The sequence below is a fragment of the Lepisosteus platostomus genome, chromosome 7 (assembly GCF_059453375.1).
Source record: "Lepisosteus platostomus isolate fLepPlt1 chromosome 7, fLepPlt1.hap1, whole genome shotgun sequence".
Classification (NCBI taxonomy): Eukaryota; Metazoa; Chordata; class Actinopteri; order Semionotiformes; family Lepisosteidae; genus Lepisosteus; species Lepisosteus platostomus.
The window spans coordinates 4,529,702-4,547,686 of record NC_142617.1 but is presented as its reverse complement, the minus strand read 5'-3'; the positions used below and the strand labels follow the sequence as shown (position 1 = coordinate 4,547,686).

Sequence of the window (17,985 nt, the reverse complement as noted above, 5' to 3'; positions counted from 1 at the left end):
CATCTCAGTGGCTCTCTTCCTGAAGGTGGTGGTGTCTTGATCTGAGGTGGCTGTTTCTCAACAGTGTTGCGGTTTTGTGTGAATTCAGTCCTCTGCAAGTAACAAAAACAGAGTCAAATCATCCAAAGAGTTGCCTAAAGTGAATTCTGAAATGCCAGCCGGTAATGGGTGTGGTAAACGTTATTAAAATATGCTGAGGGTTTCGGTACAATCATTGTAACCCCAGACTGACAAGAACATAAAGATTTGCCGATTAAGATGCTTGCTTGTTCAGCTAACTTATTTCACAAGCTGCATGTGAACTCGGATCAAGGATCTTTCCAATGCTTATTTTATTGGTGTCTAGTACAAAATGAGCACTTAGGACTCCCGGGTCATTCTCTCCACCCTGTCTGTAATATGCATCTCCGATTGCATAGTCCAGTCTCACTGCCCTTAATTAAGCTGCATCGGTGTGTGCTGGCAGGAAAGGAACAACTCAAGGTTAATTCCATGGTGGAGAGAAGAAGAAATGCAATGTTTTGGCTGCTGTGCTCTCTTTAGGGGACTCCTTTCTTCCTTTCAGCGTGGAATTAACCTTGATTTGTTCCTGTCCTCATTTAGTACTGCACCCACAATACTATAAGCCTCTTGAGTGGAAAAAATACGTACCAATAAGACATAACTTCTGTGAAATGTATAGCTGCTGGCACAGCAAAAAAGGGACTAAGAGTTAATGATCCTTGTAGACTACATGTTCGTACATATTCTTTGGCTTCAATAACAAAAGTACAATGGCTGAGGTCTTTATTATAGTTGACAGCCACCGTCTGAGAGTTCAAGAATTACTACGGACGGACAATAAAACCAGCTGATCAATATATTCCAGAGTTGGAAAGGGGGCAATGAGTTTTAGAGATTAGTACAAGACAGGAAATTCTTAAGTTAATGTTCTATTAAAACCTTGGTGGCAGGAAATGGCTCCCTTCAATATAACCATTAGTAACCCATTTTCAAGACTTGATAGATTTTAACTGTCAGAATGATAAGGGTCGCCACCCAGACGAAACTGTTAGCTTCAGGCTATGTAGCTTTCCAGAGTGGATGTTTCAGCACAGCTATAGACCTGGAGTTCTGCCCCAGTTGAAAAAGTCAGTCCAAAGCCAGTGGAAAATATAAGTCTCTTGTTACGTGTAAGTGAAGTTGGAATTGCGCTAAGCCACAGACAAGCAGAACCAGATGTGTGCATTACATCTTGAACAAGACCGTGCTGCTGTAAGGCTGTTCCCAGACTGTAATTTGTCTTTTCTTCATCATGACTTTAATAATGACGAATTGTGCAGGATTGAACTTGGAATATTCTCTGTAATTCTATGACTTGGTATATTCATTTGATAGCTCTTGGATTTTTAAAGCGCTCCTTCTCGTTCTCATAAGAGGGTTTCCCAATTCTGGGTTTGGGGACGCGCTCACATGCTAGTTTTCATTGCTGCTGAACTTTTTTTTTTACTTCTTCTCGGAGTTTGAAGGTTGCTACCTAAGAAACAAAATGGTTAAAAGGAATTTTCCTAGATGTATGGGAATCGAAAATAGTAGTTGGGACCCCTGGCATCAGAGATGCCCTTGAGACCATGCTTGCAGTGAGTATTGCTCTGCTTTGTGCAGGGTTATTGTCCTGCTGTTGTTAGCCTTGAATTGCTCGTTATAATATGACAACTCTCCGTCAAACCTCGTTCCCATGTATTGGTCCATAAGGCCAGCAAGGTAAGATCTGCTGCAATACAGGAATTGAACACTGTCCTGTGGGGGTGAAGTCTCACTTGATTCTAATGGCCAGATTCTCATTTTTGTGAACGTCCACTAGAGCATGGGCAGAAACAAAGATTAAAGCACAGTGCTCATACAGTGGGAGTACTTACATAACTAGAAAACAAACCAGATTTTGAAAGGGAGGCATTGGCACACAAGGCTGGTATCTCACAGACTGCAGGGGTTGTTTTCTCTTTTTGCCTGAAAGGGCTACGAAGGTGGTTGTTTTTTTTTTAACGTGGCAGCATCTTTCGAGATGAAAAGACAGCAGAAATGTGCTTTTGGTGAACGGATCCGTTTTAAAACTCGCAACATGACGTAAGAATCACTGCCCGGTAAAACAAATTGTTAAAATAAGGTTGTGCGTCAGTGTGCTGCCAGTATGGATAGGAATTAACTGCTTATGCCGTACGTGTAGGCAGAGAAGACCCGCCCACAGAAGAGAGGTAAATGCACAGTAGGGAAGAGCAATGACTCTCCCTCTCCCCCAGTTCTGACAGGGAAAGTAGAAAACCCACTGTTTCTCAACAGTCAGTTAACAGGCGCCTGAAGATTAAATTAAGGCACCCCTGTCTGAGTTGTGTTGTGTTTGGGGAGCACAGTTATTTTAAAGATCATTTGCACGAAACATGAAGTTAGTTTTCTCCTGACCTTGCAGGTTGCTTCGGTTTATAGGTGCAGTCCAAAGGATAATAACACTCAGAAGTCAGTAGGACCGTGTTTAACTGTGAAGGCGCCCTTGTTGTATTAGTTACTGAAGGTAGTTAATACTTCGTGGTGTTTTATGCAGCCAGTGCCAGCTGACATATTTACTCCTGCTGTGACTTCAGTACAGAGCCGAATCACTGAACTACACTCTAGTAAAGGCCGGCACATTGCTGAGCAGTCGCGTCTTCCACATCCAGGCTGTAACAGCCTGAGGAATCATTGAATGTCACCTGGCCAGGAGAGGGCGGCACTGAGCAGCAGACGAGCAGGAGAAGGCTGTGGAGACGGGCTGTATCCTGATCACCTTGAAACTGCGGATCTGGATGTTTTTGGGGGCTTGTTTTTGTAGAGGCGTCCTCGGAAAGGGGCGATCCGACGCGTGGCTTTGGTTTTATCCGATTGTCTTCAGAGAGGAGATGAACGGGAGCGATGGTGGAATCGCTGTTTTGGACGATTTTGTTTTTCCCGGTAGGAGCCCTTCCCGCAGGCTGGGACGCCAGTGGCATTTCCAAAACGTTCACTGAAAACACAGCACAAATGAATGCATATAAATGTATATTAAAATCTACCAGGGTCGTCTTCAAAGCTAACCCTGGAAGGATGAGCTTCAGGCCCTGTTGTCCAGCAAGGCCTGTGGCCAAACCGCACACAGCTGTTTTTTTCTCAATGTCCTGCTGATTACTCCGTTTGACTTCTATATTGTATATATATATAATGATAACACTATAGTTGTTAATTCTATTGACCAATTCTAGCTGATTGTCGGTTGTTGTGCGTCTGTCAGATTGGAATAGTCTGGTCGCACAAGTGAAGCCCTTTGAATTGAATTGAATTGAATTGAATTGAAACTGTGGGCCTGACAACCTCCACCTGTATCGCTGCTAAAACAGGTGTAAACCTGTCCGCCTCCGCCCTGGGAGCTGGGCCGAGAGACAGGGCTGCGGCCTGTGCCCCAGTCTTCACCGCTGGTGAAAACACCTGGGCAGCCTGCAGCCCCCCCCCATCCCTCTCCGCGCTACACGGACGTCGATCGCCTCTTAGGGCTTCTCAGTCCTGGAGCTGGGCGCCCCACACGCCTGCTGGGTTTCATTCCATCCATCCATGGTCTAACCAGGCCTGCAGGAGAGCCCGAGCCCCCTGCCAGTCACCGGGCACACGGCAGGGTGCATCCTGGGCAGTGTGAGGATATTGGCAGGGTGTGATCCTCACGGGCTGCCGTACTGCACGGACGACGCAGTTCATGAATATGTAATTAGTATATAAATGTATGTATGTAGCACAGTAGGTTGTGTGTGTGGTTAATGACCGCCGATAGAGAATATAACAGACAGGACGCCAGTCCATCGCAGGGCACACACACACACACACACTCACACTCACACCAGGGACAATTTTCCCAGTTCACCTCCCAGCACGTTTTTGGACTGTGGGAGGAAATCAGAGCGCTCAAAGGAAACCCAGATGAACATGGGGGGGACGTGCAAACTCCACACAGACAGCACCCCAGGTACTGAACCCTGGCCCCAGCACTGTGAGACAGTGGCGTTAACCCCTGCACCACCACGCCAGCCCTTTGGGACTGATTTTGTAGGAGAGTTTAGAGCTGTCCTACAGCATACAGTATTAAGATATTTCTATGTAAAGCATGTCATTGCCCTTGTGCCCATGACAAATCAACTGAACTGGACCTCTCTGAGAGCTCCTGTGGCGAAGTCAGGTTCAGGGGTCAGGGGTCAGGAGTGCAACGGATCTCGGCAGGAGGCTGCACCCCAGTCTGGGCCCTCTTCAAAATAGGCCAGATACCAAGAAATCAGGGAATATTTTGCACTGGTAAATACCACCCAGGAGCCCAGCACCAGTTACAACAGTCTGGACTGGACCGATTCAACAAAACATATCCTGGCAGACAGGAATTCCTCAAAATTTCTCAAGTAATTCTATGTAAAACTTTCTTTTTTAAAAAAAAAATTGCAGCTCCCAGATTTTCATACAGCAACAGGCGTTACCAGTAACCAGCAGCTGAATCTTTCGACCTTACTGCGATGATCAAACCCATCAGCTCGCTCAAGAGCCTTCAAGGGTGAGCTGAACTAAGGCAGTCTGAGGAGAGCGGGGCTTAGCTGCTTGCACAGCAGACCCGGCCTCATGCATTTCTTAATTCAAGTCTCGGCTCCGCTGTAGTGTATCCCGATGACGCCCGCACGGCGGGGCCGGGGGGCACCTGCAGGTGACGGGCGCGTCTGGCGTCACAGCCAGGGCCCGCGCCGCTGTTGTAGTCCTTGTGTGTTCTCGCGAGGCTTGCGTCCGCTCCGGCTCCCGGCTGCAGGGAGGGAGGGAGAGGGAGAGGGAGAGAGAGAGAGAGGCTGTTACAGTAACGCACATAGCGGGGATACTAAGTCGCGCACAGCCGCTGGTATCACGATTTATCGCCCCCCTCCCTCTGTGCCGAAATCACAGACCGCCGCAGGAATATGGTGCGTATTCTCCAGCCCCTGCTCCGCAATTAGGCACCACCACCCAAACGCGCATTTCCCTTCTCAAAAGCGGGGGCTGGGGCTCAGGGCTCAGGCGCTGGACATCGGAAAGTACTGCCCCTTTACCCTCCTTTTTTTTTTTAAATTTGCATTGATATATTTTGTCTTTTGGCATCGGAACAAAAAAGAAAAAAAAAAGTCCATCGGTTCCACATTTCAACAGCCCCAAGCGAACATAAATGGGTGAGTAGAACTTTAATTGAGTGTTATTGGAAATGCACGCTGTTGAGTTCTAATCGAGCCGTGTCGTTGTTTCGAGAAATGAGAATAATGCAAACGATGAAAACTGCCTAGATAATCAATGTTATAAGACGCGTACAGCAGTCCGCTGTAGTACGTCCAACACTTCAGGCTTACAAAGTGGGGGGGGAGAACTTTTTCTTTAATTTTGTTAGGGGAAGTACGAGTTAATGGTGAGCTGTCATTTGTCCTGTAGCTATCAAAAGTTTGATTCGTAATGCACTGTAAAGTCGGGGGTTGTAGGTTAGTGTTGGGGCTTTGATTAATTCAAGATGTGGACACGTTTGCAGTTTCCTTTTGCTACTAGTCCGGTTTAAACAGCAGAGAGAACCCGTTTTGATTTCTCCTCGACAAGGGAAAACCCGTTATGTCTCTCGCTCTTTGATTAGAGCACCAGCGGTACTGCTGTTAGTGCCTTTTTCTTAGAAAAATGAAAGAAAGGAAAAAAAAACACACACTCTGGGCGCTGGGTCGCATCCGAGCTGTAAAAGTGGGTAACGATGTTCTTCAGCTTTGCAGCGAGGGCTTCGGTGGATGTAACTGTTGTTGCTGTATCATCAGCGCACAGGAAGCCAGAAGGGGCCCGGCTGTGGTTCACCGTGTAGGCAGACAGGCGCTGTCCGGGCAGCGAGCTCGTTTTCACCCTCTTTTCTCCGACCTCGGTGTGGTAAACGGCGCCGGTTCCGGGGCTCCACAGCCGACGAAGTGGATGCAGTTGAGCTGTAATGTCGAGCAGCGCCTGGAGGTTGCAGGGTCCCGGTCTGTGTCTGACAGATCCGCGAACTCCCTGACTCACTCGTACCAGGGTCGCCTCAGAAAGTCTCAGAAAGGGCTCCCTCTTTCCCCACCCCTGCTGAATTCCTATTAAATATTATTCAACAGTTACCCCTGCTCATCCGGGGTCGATCGGTTAGCTTTTGGCCTTGTTTGGGGGCATCGTTTGGTAACTTGACTACCCAAATTACTCGAGCTCGGTACCTCCACCCCCGCAACCTGTGACCTGCTGTGGTGGGTAGGCGATACCTCGCTAAACCCTTCTCTGCCTGTTCTTCTTACTGCTATTAGAGATGTAGATGTTTCGCCTCCGGCTCTCCTTAATTTTTCAAAGAGGTTTACGTTACGGGGCGCAAGCAAAGGGTTAAGTAATTTCTCGTTTCCTTAGCTACAGAATTGAAGTGTTGGTTCATTAAAGCATATGGAAAGCCACTAGTGCATTTCCCCAACACAATTTTCTTAAATACCTTTTTTTTTTTAATTGCAATGTTGCTTAATAATGTTTTGCTGAACCTGACCTAGTGTTCAGTAGTGTTCTCGACATTCACGTATGTACAGTAAATTAAGTTTCATTTATGTGAGCTTTGGAACCAACGCATTTGTTGCGTGTTAAATATCTCTGTTTATGAAATTGGGGAAGTTCGTCAGATGCTTAGACAGGCGATCAGCACAGACCCAGCCTCCCAGACCCAGGCTAATCACAGCCCGCGGGTCCCGGTTCCTGATGGCGTTGTAGAAGTGGCTGTTATCAAGCGGAAAAAATGTTTTTTTTAACGATTTATTTTAAGGATAGCTCCCTCTGTTTCTAGGCTGTGTAGTTCACCGAGCTGTGGAAATGCGAATCAAGTGCTTTCTCCTTTCTGCGTTGCGTCAGCTGTCAGTGTCGACCGAGTCTCTGGGCTCTTCATCTGCGTTCGGTGATTTTTATCAGCAGGAAATAAATAATCACACTTTCGCCGCTTCTGTCTGCGTCATGGCCCCTTTCTTGAAATAAAATGGCAAGTTTAAGTCCTTTACCCCTGCAGTACACTGCCCTCCGAGTAAAAACTCGTCTGAACCGTCATGCTTTTTCATGAGACGATGTGGAGTCAGCTTCAGGATTACAGTAAATGTCACCACTGTCAGCAGAGAACTTTTTGACTTGCTTTGGTCTTTGTACAGGTGTGTAGAGGTATTCCTAAATAAAGCACTTCATGTGTGTATTTCTGACAGCCTTAGCGCAGAGAAACACAGCCCGTCAGCGCGGTGCTGCTATATAAAACTCGTGTTTTCACGCAGTCCAGTGGTGATTAATTCATGCTAAGCAGCTAGTGGAACTCCCAGTCCATCGCATTCACTCTGCTTCTGCACTGCATGATTAAACATCTCCCTCTGGATTCCCAGGCTTTTCTGGATTTTGACAGTTCAGGAGTTGGCGGGGGTGTGGTCGCTTTGAAGTGTCCGCGGGAGGAAGGCAGCTCTCCCTGCCCCTGCTGGGACTCGAACCCGTGACGTCACGTGTGCGACAGCGCGCCGAGCCCCGGTCCACCTGCTCGTGTTCCTTGATCCGCCCCTGTGTGCGGGACACGCCTGGGTTTGTACTGGGTCTGTCCCAGGAACGGCCTGACGGTTTGCCTCGGTGTCTTTGTCCTCCAGGATGAGTGTGGTCCATTCGTGTACAGCGTGCACTTTGTTTTTTTTGGTCGTTTGTAAGAAACCAAGGTGTTAACATTTTTATAACAGACATGGGCAGTACAGGGTTGAAAAGCACAGGAGGACTTTCAGCCTGGTGCTTTTCTTCGCAGCTCTGCCCGAGCAGGCCCTTCAGCTGCCACGCGTGTGGGCGCCCATCGCAGGGCGAGCTCTGGCCTGCTGTTCCACGCGTGTGCGACGTCTGGTGTGCTCTGCAGCCTTTTGCCCCTTTCACTCACTGCACCTCCTGGCCCTTCGACCTCCTTGCTTCGGATGAGACTTAAAACCGAGGTGCTGACTCACTGTAGTCATTACAAATCCCACAGTGTTTCTCAGAAAGAGTAGGGGTGTTACCCCGGTGTCCTGGCCAAATTTCCCCCTGGTCTTTACCAATCATGGCCTCCTCATAATCCCCCTCTCTGAACTGGCTTCATCACTCTGTTCTCCTCCCCACTGAGAGCTGGTGTGTGGGGAGTGGACTGTGTGCAATACTGTGTGAATGGCTGCCTCGCATCATCAAGGTGGATGGTGCACACTGGTGGGGCTGGAGGGGCGTCCCCATTACCTGTACACTGCTTTGAATGGAGTGTCCAGAAAAGTGATGGATAAACGTAAGGAATTATTTTTATGACCCTCTGCCAGTGCTGGCTGGTCTGCTGCACTGGTTTCCCGTAGGTCGATGCTGTGGTAATATCCGTGCCACGCTGTGTTAAACAGAGTGCCTCACAGCCAGGGTTGGCCTCCTCAGGGATGGTACTCTTGTCAAACACCAGCGCGCTTTGCTTATGGATGGAAAACACTTAGGCTTGCACGGGGAGCTTTCTTTCTCTCCTCTGCTGCTGCTCAGAGAAATTATTGTCAGTGAGAAAAAGCCGCTTGAGTTTGGACACCCACATTTTTCATTACCATGTCTCTCTCTCTCTCTCTCGCTGTCGGAATGCAAAAGTGGTTTGGAGGGTTTTTAGTGTGGAAAGCTGACATTTGCAGCGTTTATGTTGTTTTTTTTTCTTTCTGGGAAACTACTGTACTGTGCTGCCTTTGTGCTGTACTGAGCTGTGGAGCTGCTCTTTATCTGAGAAAACAAACCCAGCCCCCCCCGGCTGATAAACTCCTCAAAGACCTTACTGAACCTGAAAGATGGAGGAAAAAAAAACACTGGGTGAATTTCCTCGGTGCTCTCTGTGTTGCACAACAACATCGTTTGCTGTGTGCCTCTTTTGCATATTTCCCAACCACAAAATCTCAGTCCTTTGCCGTGAATCCGGGGGTGAACGGTTTCTCCACACCAGGAAGGGGAGCGTGAGCGAGTTGTGAAAGCACGGCTTCGTCTTGTGACAGCGTCTTGTCCTTGGCCATGGGCAGGACCTGCTGGTGGGTGTGCATGGAGTGGCCTCCAGAGGGCGCTGCTGAGAGCCCAGGCTGGGGGGTGCTGGTCCCATGTGCTCCGCTGCCCAGTTTCCTGCAGGTTCATAATGGCAGGTCATGACGTCCATCGGTCTCCAGGAGGTTGCTCTGTGGGCTTTTTATTTGCCTGATGTCTGTGCCGAGAGCGATGTATTGGGGAAACTCGGGGGGTGTGTGGGGAAAGAGTCGGGGTGATGGTGCAGGACGGTCTGCTGCTGTACCATGTTGAACCAGCTCGTAGAGCTGAGCTGTCGTTCTCCAAAGTGCTCTGTGACAAACCTGCGAAGGGCACGATAGCAATGATGGGCTGACTGAATCCCAGTGGCTCGGCGGGCTTTCTGATGCAGGGTGGGGGGGGTGTTCGAGTGCCTGTCATCACTTTGGGGGAGGGTCACCGCTGTTTGGGGTTCGCACCCCTTACTGCCCGTGCTGGACTGCACCTCGGGGTGGCGTGGCTGAGCGCCGGTGCGTTTGGCTGACAACCAACTCTGTTTTTGCCATCGTTCTCCCGAGGCGATGGGGGTCCTCCAGTAGCCAGGCACTCCTGTGGGGCGAAGGGTTTGATTCTGGAAAATCCGAATGGGTTTTTTTTGTTTTGCTGAAGAGCTACAGTGTGTTCGTGCTGACATGACTGCAGCCCTTGTCAAAGCAGAGCTGCAGGGGGAAGAAGACACAGAGCCTTGTCTTACCTGCCAGCCAGTTGCCTGCAGCTCTGATCAGGACACTTGTTAAGACTGACCGCTAAGCAGAGGATTTACTGTACTACTGTGGCAGCGCTTGGCTGTATGACCATGATCTCTCAGCTTATTACCCTCAGTGTTGGTTTGTACTTTGGCTTTTTTGTTCAGCAAGTAATACGGCCACGAAGGCCCTTTTTAAATTATTTTTTTCTTTTTTTGTGGTTATCGTCGGTGTTTTTAAAATATCCAGATCGCTTCAGATAACCTGTGCCATTGACTGAGCATGTTGTGAAATGTATCTTAACAAATATATAAGCCACATCCAAAGAGAGGAAGAGGTTCTGTGATTCAGCAAGAGGACTTTTTCAGTCCTTCCAGAACTATAGAATTGAAGTCTGGAACAGGTTATCCGGGGGCCCTCTGGGATCCTTCAGGAAATGGCTTTCTGGAATTAATTGGCTCCTGGCAGCCAGATGATTGAGGTGTCTGGATTGCCTTCTGCAAGTTAGTCGCCTTTTTGTCCTCGTTTTCAGACTCTTGCAGATCCACGTCCTTCGTACCTCCTTAGTGAGGCAACGCTTATAACGTCTTTATCTGCACCACACCGCATGATGCAGGAACATGCATAAAAAAACATGCAACAAAACACAGTTTCACAGAAAACTACCAGGCCTACTGTGTGCATGTGCAGAAAGTCCCTGTCAGATCTCATTTCCTTAATGGAGTCTTCCATCATTTCCACCTGACTCCTGTCTACCTGGTAAGTTCTGCTCTTAGCTTTTAACAGGAACTGTGTCCTTTTGAGCCATTACGAATAATTGCAGACCTGCAATGACATTTGCACAAGTACTTGCATTGTGCTTGTTTTACTGTGTTGTGTAGAGACGACGAATTCCGGTGGTGTTTTTTTTTATCCTCATTCAAGTAAAGCGTTACTGTAGAAGGCAGATAATTCTTGATCGTGTGGGTTTTGTGCTTGTACATACAGTATCTCTGCATACAGAATCGCATGTATTTTAATAGACCTGGTTGTCTAGAGCCTGTGTGATACAGCAAACAGGCTTGTAGCGGATCTGTAGGTTATTCTCTGTTCCAGCAGGCAGGAGGTATGAGTGGGAGTTTGTGATTTCGGTCTGATTGTTGCCATGCCTGTCCCCTACGCAGGTCGCCTTCCTTATTGCCCATTAGAATGTGTAATCATGGCCCACCTGGAATTTAAACAGAAACGCCTTGGTGCAATCGGACTTTATCGCAGCTCTCTCCTGCCCTGCGAGTTCCACTCAACCAGCACAAACAGTTCAACCAGCACAAACATCGCTCAGAAACTAGGCTGCCTGCTTCGGCGCTGTACCTGAGAGCTCCAGGTTCCTTGAGTAGTATGTGGGCCTGTTGACCAAAGTCTGCAGTGTTAGTGTAGTTTTTTCTACACTTTTGTTGTATTGCAGTTTATTGCGTTTATTGCATTTTTAAAATCCAGCTCTGGATTTGTTGGGGGAAGAAGAGCCTTGAGTAAAACTTACATTTTGAGGGGAGGCAGAATCATTCCAGAAAATTAAGTCCTCCAACCCCCAGTGTTAAGTATGCAGTGCTGTGTCATTTGCCCCGAGTTCTGGTTGGTGATTGGCCGGCCCTGTGTGTTGCCCTGAGTTCTGGTTGGTGATTGGCCAGCCCTGTCTGCTGCCCTGAGTTCTCGTCGGTGATTGGCTGACCCTAGCACTAGGTGTCTGCTGTCTGGCTGGCATCACGCTCAGCAGTCGGTGAGACTCGAGCATCTCTGCTGTAACCCCAGGAAGGCATTGTGAACAGCAGAAAATGAGTCATGAGTTGACTCATTTCTGAACAGGTGGAAACTGTTTCTTCAGCATTAGCTGTGCAGCCTTTTGCACCGTTCGCTGCATCGGTTAAGCGAATTGGAAAATCAATGAGGCTGTGCAGAGCCGCCTGCCTGGCCTCTGTCCGGCCCCCTGTGGCATGACGCGTGAGCCCACCTTACCAGTTTCACCAGTCCTGACGAGGAGGATTTTGACACACCAGTATTTGAATACCTTGTCCCTTTGCTGTAACCTTGATGCACGTCTGTTATGAAAAGCTCAGAAGGTCCTAGAAGCTTTAGTTGTGTGAAAGATGGTCATTTGAAAGGTTTAAATATATTAGTTTAAGCTGTTAAAGATGTTTTGCAGTTTACATGCTTCAGAAAACATGTTGAATGTGTATTTCTGTGATGGTTCCTCTCTCTCCGTGAATATGACTTTTTCGTGTCATCAGAGCACCGCTGGCCTCACAGCTCCGCCTTGGTGCTGGTGGAGGGCGTGGCTGGATAGCGCTGGAGTGGCATGTGGACATCTGCACGCACACACACACACTCACACACACACGTGAGGCTGCAGGCCGGGGGTGTGCCCTCGCAAGCCTTTCAGCCTGAAAGAAGAGGCACTCTTTGTGCTGGGATGCCAGTACCGAACTGGACCGATCCGGCACGAACCCCTCCGGGTTTAACACTCCAGCCCCAGGGCCAAATGAGCAGTGCGCTCACGGTTCTGACAATTCTGCTAAAACAAATCTCCGGAGCCTCTCCCTCTTCTGCCGTTGATCGAATAAGAAATGTTCTGCTGGTAATTAACAGGCGCGTCCCGAGGCTCTCCGTCATTAAATATCACCTAACGAAGGATCCCCGTGTGCTGATGGATGGCTCTTTCTGAGGAGGTGACGCCTGCTGTTGTGGAGTTTCTTTATCAAGTGTGTTTAAAACCTGCCTGTTGCTGTGCCCAGCAGGATTTCGGCATCTGCTGTTGTAAAGCCCATCTCATTGTGCCGTTTTCCGGTGTCCCGTTTTCGTTTTCTCCTGTTCGTTCTGTTTTTGCTGGTCAGAGCCGGAGTCTCCCCCTTACTCAAGCCACTCTTCCAGTTGTCTCCCTCTTGCATACCTTCACTTCCAAAGCCCCACCAGCGGTTCCCTTTTTTTTTGGCTTGGTTGTGCATCTCAGGCGTCTTTCCCCTGGCAGACGGAAGAATTCGGATGCCAGCAGAGTCCTGGGCTCACAAGGAGAGCTCTCAGCCCAAGCGGAGGTCACGTAGCGAGCTGCGTCCTGAAACAAGGACTGGATTTAAAGTCAGAACAGCGTGCTCAGTGTTGCCCAGTGACGGTCTGTACTGATGTGTGAAGTGATGTCTGTGGGAGAGTGTTGTCAGGGTACTGCAGCCCCAGAGCTGCGACAGCGAGGGTCCGGGGCAGGACTGCGTCTTCCCGAACGCAGGGGGCTGTGTTTTCACTAAGTGAAGGTGTTCCCGCATTATTTCCCAATGTGTTAGGGATGTGTTTACACAGCTGTATAATAAATGTCAACATTTTTCCTCGTTTGTCCTCACCACCATCCTGGTCGATTTCTTTTTTAAATGGTGAAACGAAGACCGAGCTGTCTCTGGACTGTGCAGACTAGACTCTCTTTGCTCCCCGCCGCCACACACGCAGTACTGCTCCCTCATTCACTTTGCTGTAATCTTGCTTCACCGAACCCACAGCTAGTGCAGATATTCGCTGTGCACGCAGGCGTTTAGCCTCAAGGGTAGAGCCGGAGACGCTCAGGAGACCTCACCCTGGCTCCCCTGCGCCAGTACAGGCTGATCTGCGTGACCTTCACTCTCACCACGAAGGGAGGAGAGAGACGCCCTTTTGATCGCGGAAAGCACCGAAACTACGCTGCCCAAGCTGTAAATGTCCGAGAGTACATCGGTGGCCTTCGGTAATGCTTTGGTACCTGTGAAATAAAAAAGAACCTCCGGTACGTCTCTGCTGCCTCGGGGAGGTGTTTGTGAAGCTGCGAAGGGCTTTGGTGGTGCAGGCGGGCTGAGAAAAGTCACACCGTCGCACACAGCTCCTCGACTGACAGCTCCAGCTCCGCTGCCAGCTTCTCCGCCATTACTTCTTTTTTTACATTGCCTTGTTTCTCAGTTCTGTGCCTGTCCCCGAGGTGAGAGAAGCACAGTACTGAAGCTCCCCCCCCCCGAGTCTGTGCTATTCCTGGTTCAGAAGTATTGGAGCTGCAGGCCCTTCTCCCGGCTCCTCGGAGGGGGTGTTGGGGCGGCCATTCCGGCTGCGGTCTGTTTCTGTCAGTGAGGTCAGACCTGCTGCAGCTTCACATCTTTCTGCGGCTTCCTTCCCCCCTCTCGTGTCGGTGTTTCTGTGAAGTTGAGAGGTGGTGGCATCGCGACTGTGAGGACTCAGAACGCCCTTGCTGTGGGCTTCGGGCACCCGCCTCGACCCCGTGTTGTGTGGCGGGAGACTGCTCCTCGAGCAGCAGGCGTTTATGCATCGGCGTCATTCAGATGCTGAACTCGTTACAGAGGCTTAGAAATCCTGGTTACAGTGGCTCAATTACAACACAACCCCCCTCCTGCCTTCAAACTGTAAATATAAATATGATACATGTAATGTTATATATTCAATATTTGTATGGAATTTGCTGTGATGTATTGATGGTTTGTCCAGGATCCATTTCAAATCGGTTCTGACTAAGACACAAGTCTCCTCAGCTTAGCAGTGTTCACGGTGTGAAGAGATTTGACCGAAAATCAGTCTGGAACTAATAAATAGCAGGAATTTAAAAAAGGGTATAGGATGGAGATTTTTATTTTTTAATATCCAGTTCTGCCCAGGAGTTACTTTTTGAGTGAAGATACTGTTACTGTTTGAAATAATTAAACTCCCCTCACAAGCTTCCCGGAGTTTCTTGTAAACCAATATATACTGTACACTATAGCAGGAACTACATACTCTGTAGAAGAATCTACATCGTGCTGCAAGACGAGGAAGTGATTTACTGGTATTTCAGCTTACATTGCCCCTTCAATATTGAACTGTACCTTCCAGCAGCTCTGCAGAGGAAGTAGATACATACAGTACAGTAAACCTCATTGTGCTGCAGCCTAATTCTGCCTCATGACATTGCTAAGGAGAGATCCATGTGCCTAAAACCTTTAGACACAAAAGCAATATGATGACTGATCAACAGCAATTAACATCATTTCATCAATGTGTCAATAAATAACACTTAAGATGGGCTTTTCTCATGAGGCAGGAATAAATGAGCATGATGCATTTTAGCTGGCACAGACAGTACAGACAGCATCCCATGTAGACCCAGGTCCTGTTGTGGAGTTTCCCCAGTAGGCATGATCTGTTCGTTCAGTGCAGAGCAGTTTTTTTTTTTGTTGTCTGAGAGAGTTTGAAATCCTGCTAGGAAAAAAAACAAAACGATGAGAAACTCAAGAGGTGACCCTGTGACTGTGTCTTAATTGGTTTTTTTAATTGTTTTTCATTTCCCCATTATTTTCTCTGCTTCTGCTCCATTACCAAAGCTGGCGGTGGGGGTGCTTGCCCTGTGGCCTGCTGCACTGGGCTGCAGGGAGTCTGCTCGGCGGCGGTAATTGATACTGAAACGGGAGCCTAGTCCTCGTTCATGAACGTTTGCTGCCGGCCAGTTCAGGCCCGAGTTTTTCAGGACGTCTCATTACCACTGAGCTTCCGCGAGATGACTTAATTATGAGAGAACGAGCCCAACACGGCTCATTTTTTGTTTAATGTCAGCTGCTGAGTGGCTGAGCCGGATTTACCGCGGGGCAGCAGAGCTGCCGAATTTGGGAGCGAGGAGATCTCACCCTGCCTTTGGAGCCCCGTCGGTACTGGCTAGTCCAGAGTCTGCGACGCGAGGCCGGGGTTAGGGCATGTTCAGCTGATGTGTATAATAAAGAGCCGATCTCCTAGGCTTGCCCAGACTGAGCCAGCGGTGCTGTCAGAGGGTCATAATTACTCTTAATTATCCCCTGGGAAGCCGCTCAGCTCAGCACTGTAAGTGCACTCGCAGCATTTCTGTTCTCAGAAGTGATGATGCTGCAGAGAGACCTCATCGGATCTGCCTGCCCCAGGGCGAGGTGAGGGTTTTTATTAGGACCCCCCGGAGGACGCCAGACCCCTGTTAGGTTTGGAGGGGTCGCACGTGTGACCCCAGCGCGGCTCATGGTTTAACCCTTTCCCTTCAGCGGAAACCAGTCGACCAGACGGCCGCAGCTGGTCCAGCGCCGGGCTGGCATTCCTTCTCCGGGAGGGTGCCGTAGCGGCCACCCACGGAGCGAGAGTCCCCCCACACCCCACACCCCACACCCCACACGGGCCCAGCCGCTGTTCTCGCGTAAATCTACACCCAGCCGCGTCTGCATTGTACCGGGGGAAATTAAAAAAAAAACACCGCTGAAGCTTCTCTTCCGTTTTTCTTCGCCTCGGTTTCCCTGATTTGCCGGCGAACTGCTTAATTTAATCATCCTGCGTGGGATGTGCGGGTACATGTATTTTTTTTTATGATTCAGAAATCGCGCTGCTGTGTTAAATGGCAGCGGCGAGCCGTCGGGGAGAGAGAGAGAGAGATTCCTCATGGGGGCAGTTACAGACGATCACCCCGGTTCCCTCGTTAATGTCTTCCTGAAAGCAAGATCAAAGCGCTAAGGAGGGCCTGTGATGATGCCGGAGCCCCAGTCAGTCAGTCAGGGCTGATTCTCCGGGTCCCTCAAGCACACGGGGGGCCACACCGGCCATTCCTGGAGAGGGATTCGGATGGACGCGTGTCGGACTCCCGATGCACTGCAGTTTGAGCCATTTCACGTTTTACCAGCCTCGCTGTACTTGTTCTCTTTTTTTTCTACCTTATTATGAATATGTTTTCACACATTTACGGACAGAACTATTTATATAGTTTTCGGATGAGCTTGGAGGGTCTCATATCCTTATAATGCTCTTATCAGTGTCACACACTGACGAAAATGAGATTACAAAACACCTTCTGGTTACACAAACTTTCTTTTGGTGTTTCATTCTGTCCCTGTGGTTTTAGGATTTGCATCTAAAGTTTATTTAGAGGTGCTGGTGTCTAGCTATTAGTACAGCAGGCGTGATTCTGGACTGGTGTGATGTCCTCATTCCCGTACATCTTTGCTTCCGCTTCGGGGACGATGATCTGTTTTTTGGGCTCTGGGCCTGAATGATTGTACTGTTTCTGCTTTTTGTGATGATGGGTAGAGATAATAATGAATAATGGTCCGTGAGGCTTCTGAAATTAAATTCGTGGTTAGCATTAAATTAATGTGGGGCTTATAACTGACGAGTCGACTGACAAATAAGCAGTGTGGGTTCATTTTAGAGAAATTAATTTCACTTCTCTGAAATGGAGCGGTTCCGGTTTCGGTGCGCTCGCTGGTTTGAAGCAGGTAGTTTTCGGTCCTTTGAGCTCGATGCCGCAGAGAGGTGAACTCTCAAGTTTCCCCTTTTGTATTTCACCTGCGCGACGCCGAGGGAAATCTCGGCTCTCTTTCCCTTCCTCTACGCCCGTGCCCTGCGGCCGCAGCCTCGTTAGCGCCTTCTGGTTTGGGGTTTTGTCCCGGAGCGGCGGGCTGCTGCCGGTTGCGAGGTTGTCGGCAGTCCTGGGTCGGGGAGGAGACGGGAGATCTCTGGGAGGCAGTCGGGTGTTTTTTCCGCTCCACGGGCGCCTCTGGAAACAGATCTTCCCTGAGGTTCCTGCTAAGGCGTTTGTGACTGGTGCGCAGTCCATCGTGGCAAACGGTTAGTTAGTCTCACACAACTTCAGCTGCCTATATCTAGCCTGGAAACTTGCTTTTTTTTTAGCCCCGTTCTTCTTCTCCGCGAAACGCGGCCAGATGGAAGCTGAAACTGGTTTCCTTTGGTCTGGTGTGGGCCTGTGGGTGTTAAAGGCCCCGGCTGGGTAACTTTCTGGCCCTGTGCACCCCTCCAGGAGGCGCGTGGAGGTCCCACTGCACGGTCCTCACCTCTCTCTCGCCGCTTCACGCTCCCCCCCCAGTTTCTTCCTCCGCAACAGAGCCCCCCTTGCCTGCCGGGGGAGTCGGCCTTCGGGAAACCTGCTAGGGACGTCGCCCCCCAAGTAACAAAGCCGATGTGTGAGTGAATAAGCTTTTTTTTTTTTAAAGACACGTGGGGCTTGGACGTCTAGTTTTGTGTCCAGCTGCATTTCTAGATGTTTTCTGATCCCCTATAAAGAACTTGGCTTTTCTCACGGTTTAAAAACAGTTTTTTTTTTATTTCTTGAATCATTTATTTTGCAGGATGTTCTGCTTCTCGGTTCGGATCTATATGAACCCTCCGTCTTCCCGACAGGTCTTCTGTA

General features: G+C 49.2%; 1 protein-coding gene across 5 annotated transcripts in view; it reads left to right on the top strand.

The window, feature by feature from the left end:
- Nucleotides 1-4,826: 4,826 nt before the first annotated feature.
- The window catches only part of sh3kbp1 (SH3-domain kinase binding protein 1), a 71,950-nt gene continuing 58,791 nt past the window's right edge, over nt 4,827-17,985 (top strand). For 4 of the 5 annotated variants that reach the window (XM_088638656.1, XM_088638658.1, XM_088638657.1 and 1 more), the window contains exon 1: nt 17,063-17,405. In XM_088638656.1, coding sequence (XP_088494782.1) covers nt 17,078-17,405 — 328 coding nt within the window. In that variant the 5' untranslated portion in view covers nt 17,063-17,077. Of the gene's footprint in view, nt 5,214-17,062; nt 17,406-17,985 lie in introns of those variants that run through there. The other variant, XM_088638660.1, reaches the window with a different exon arrangement.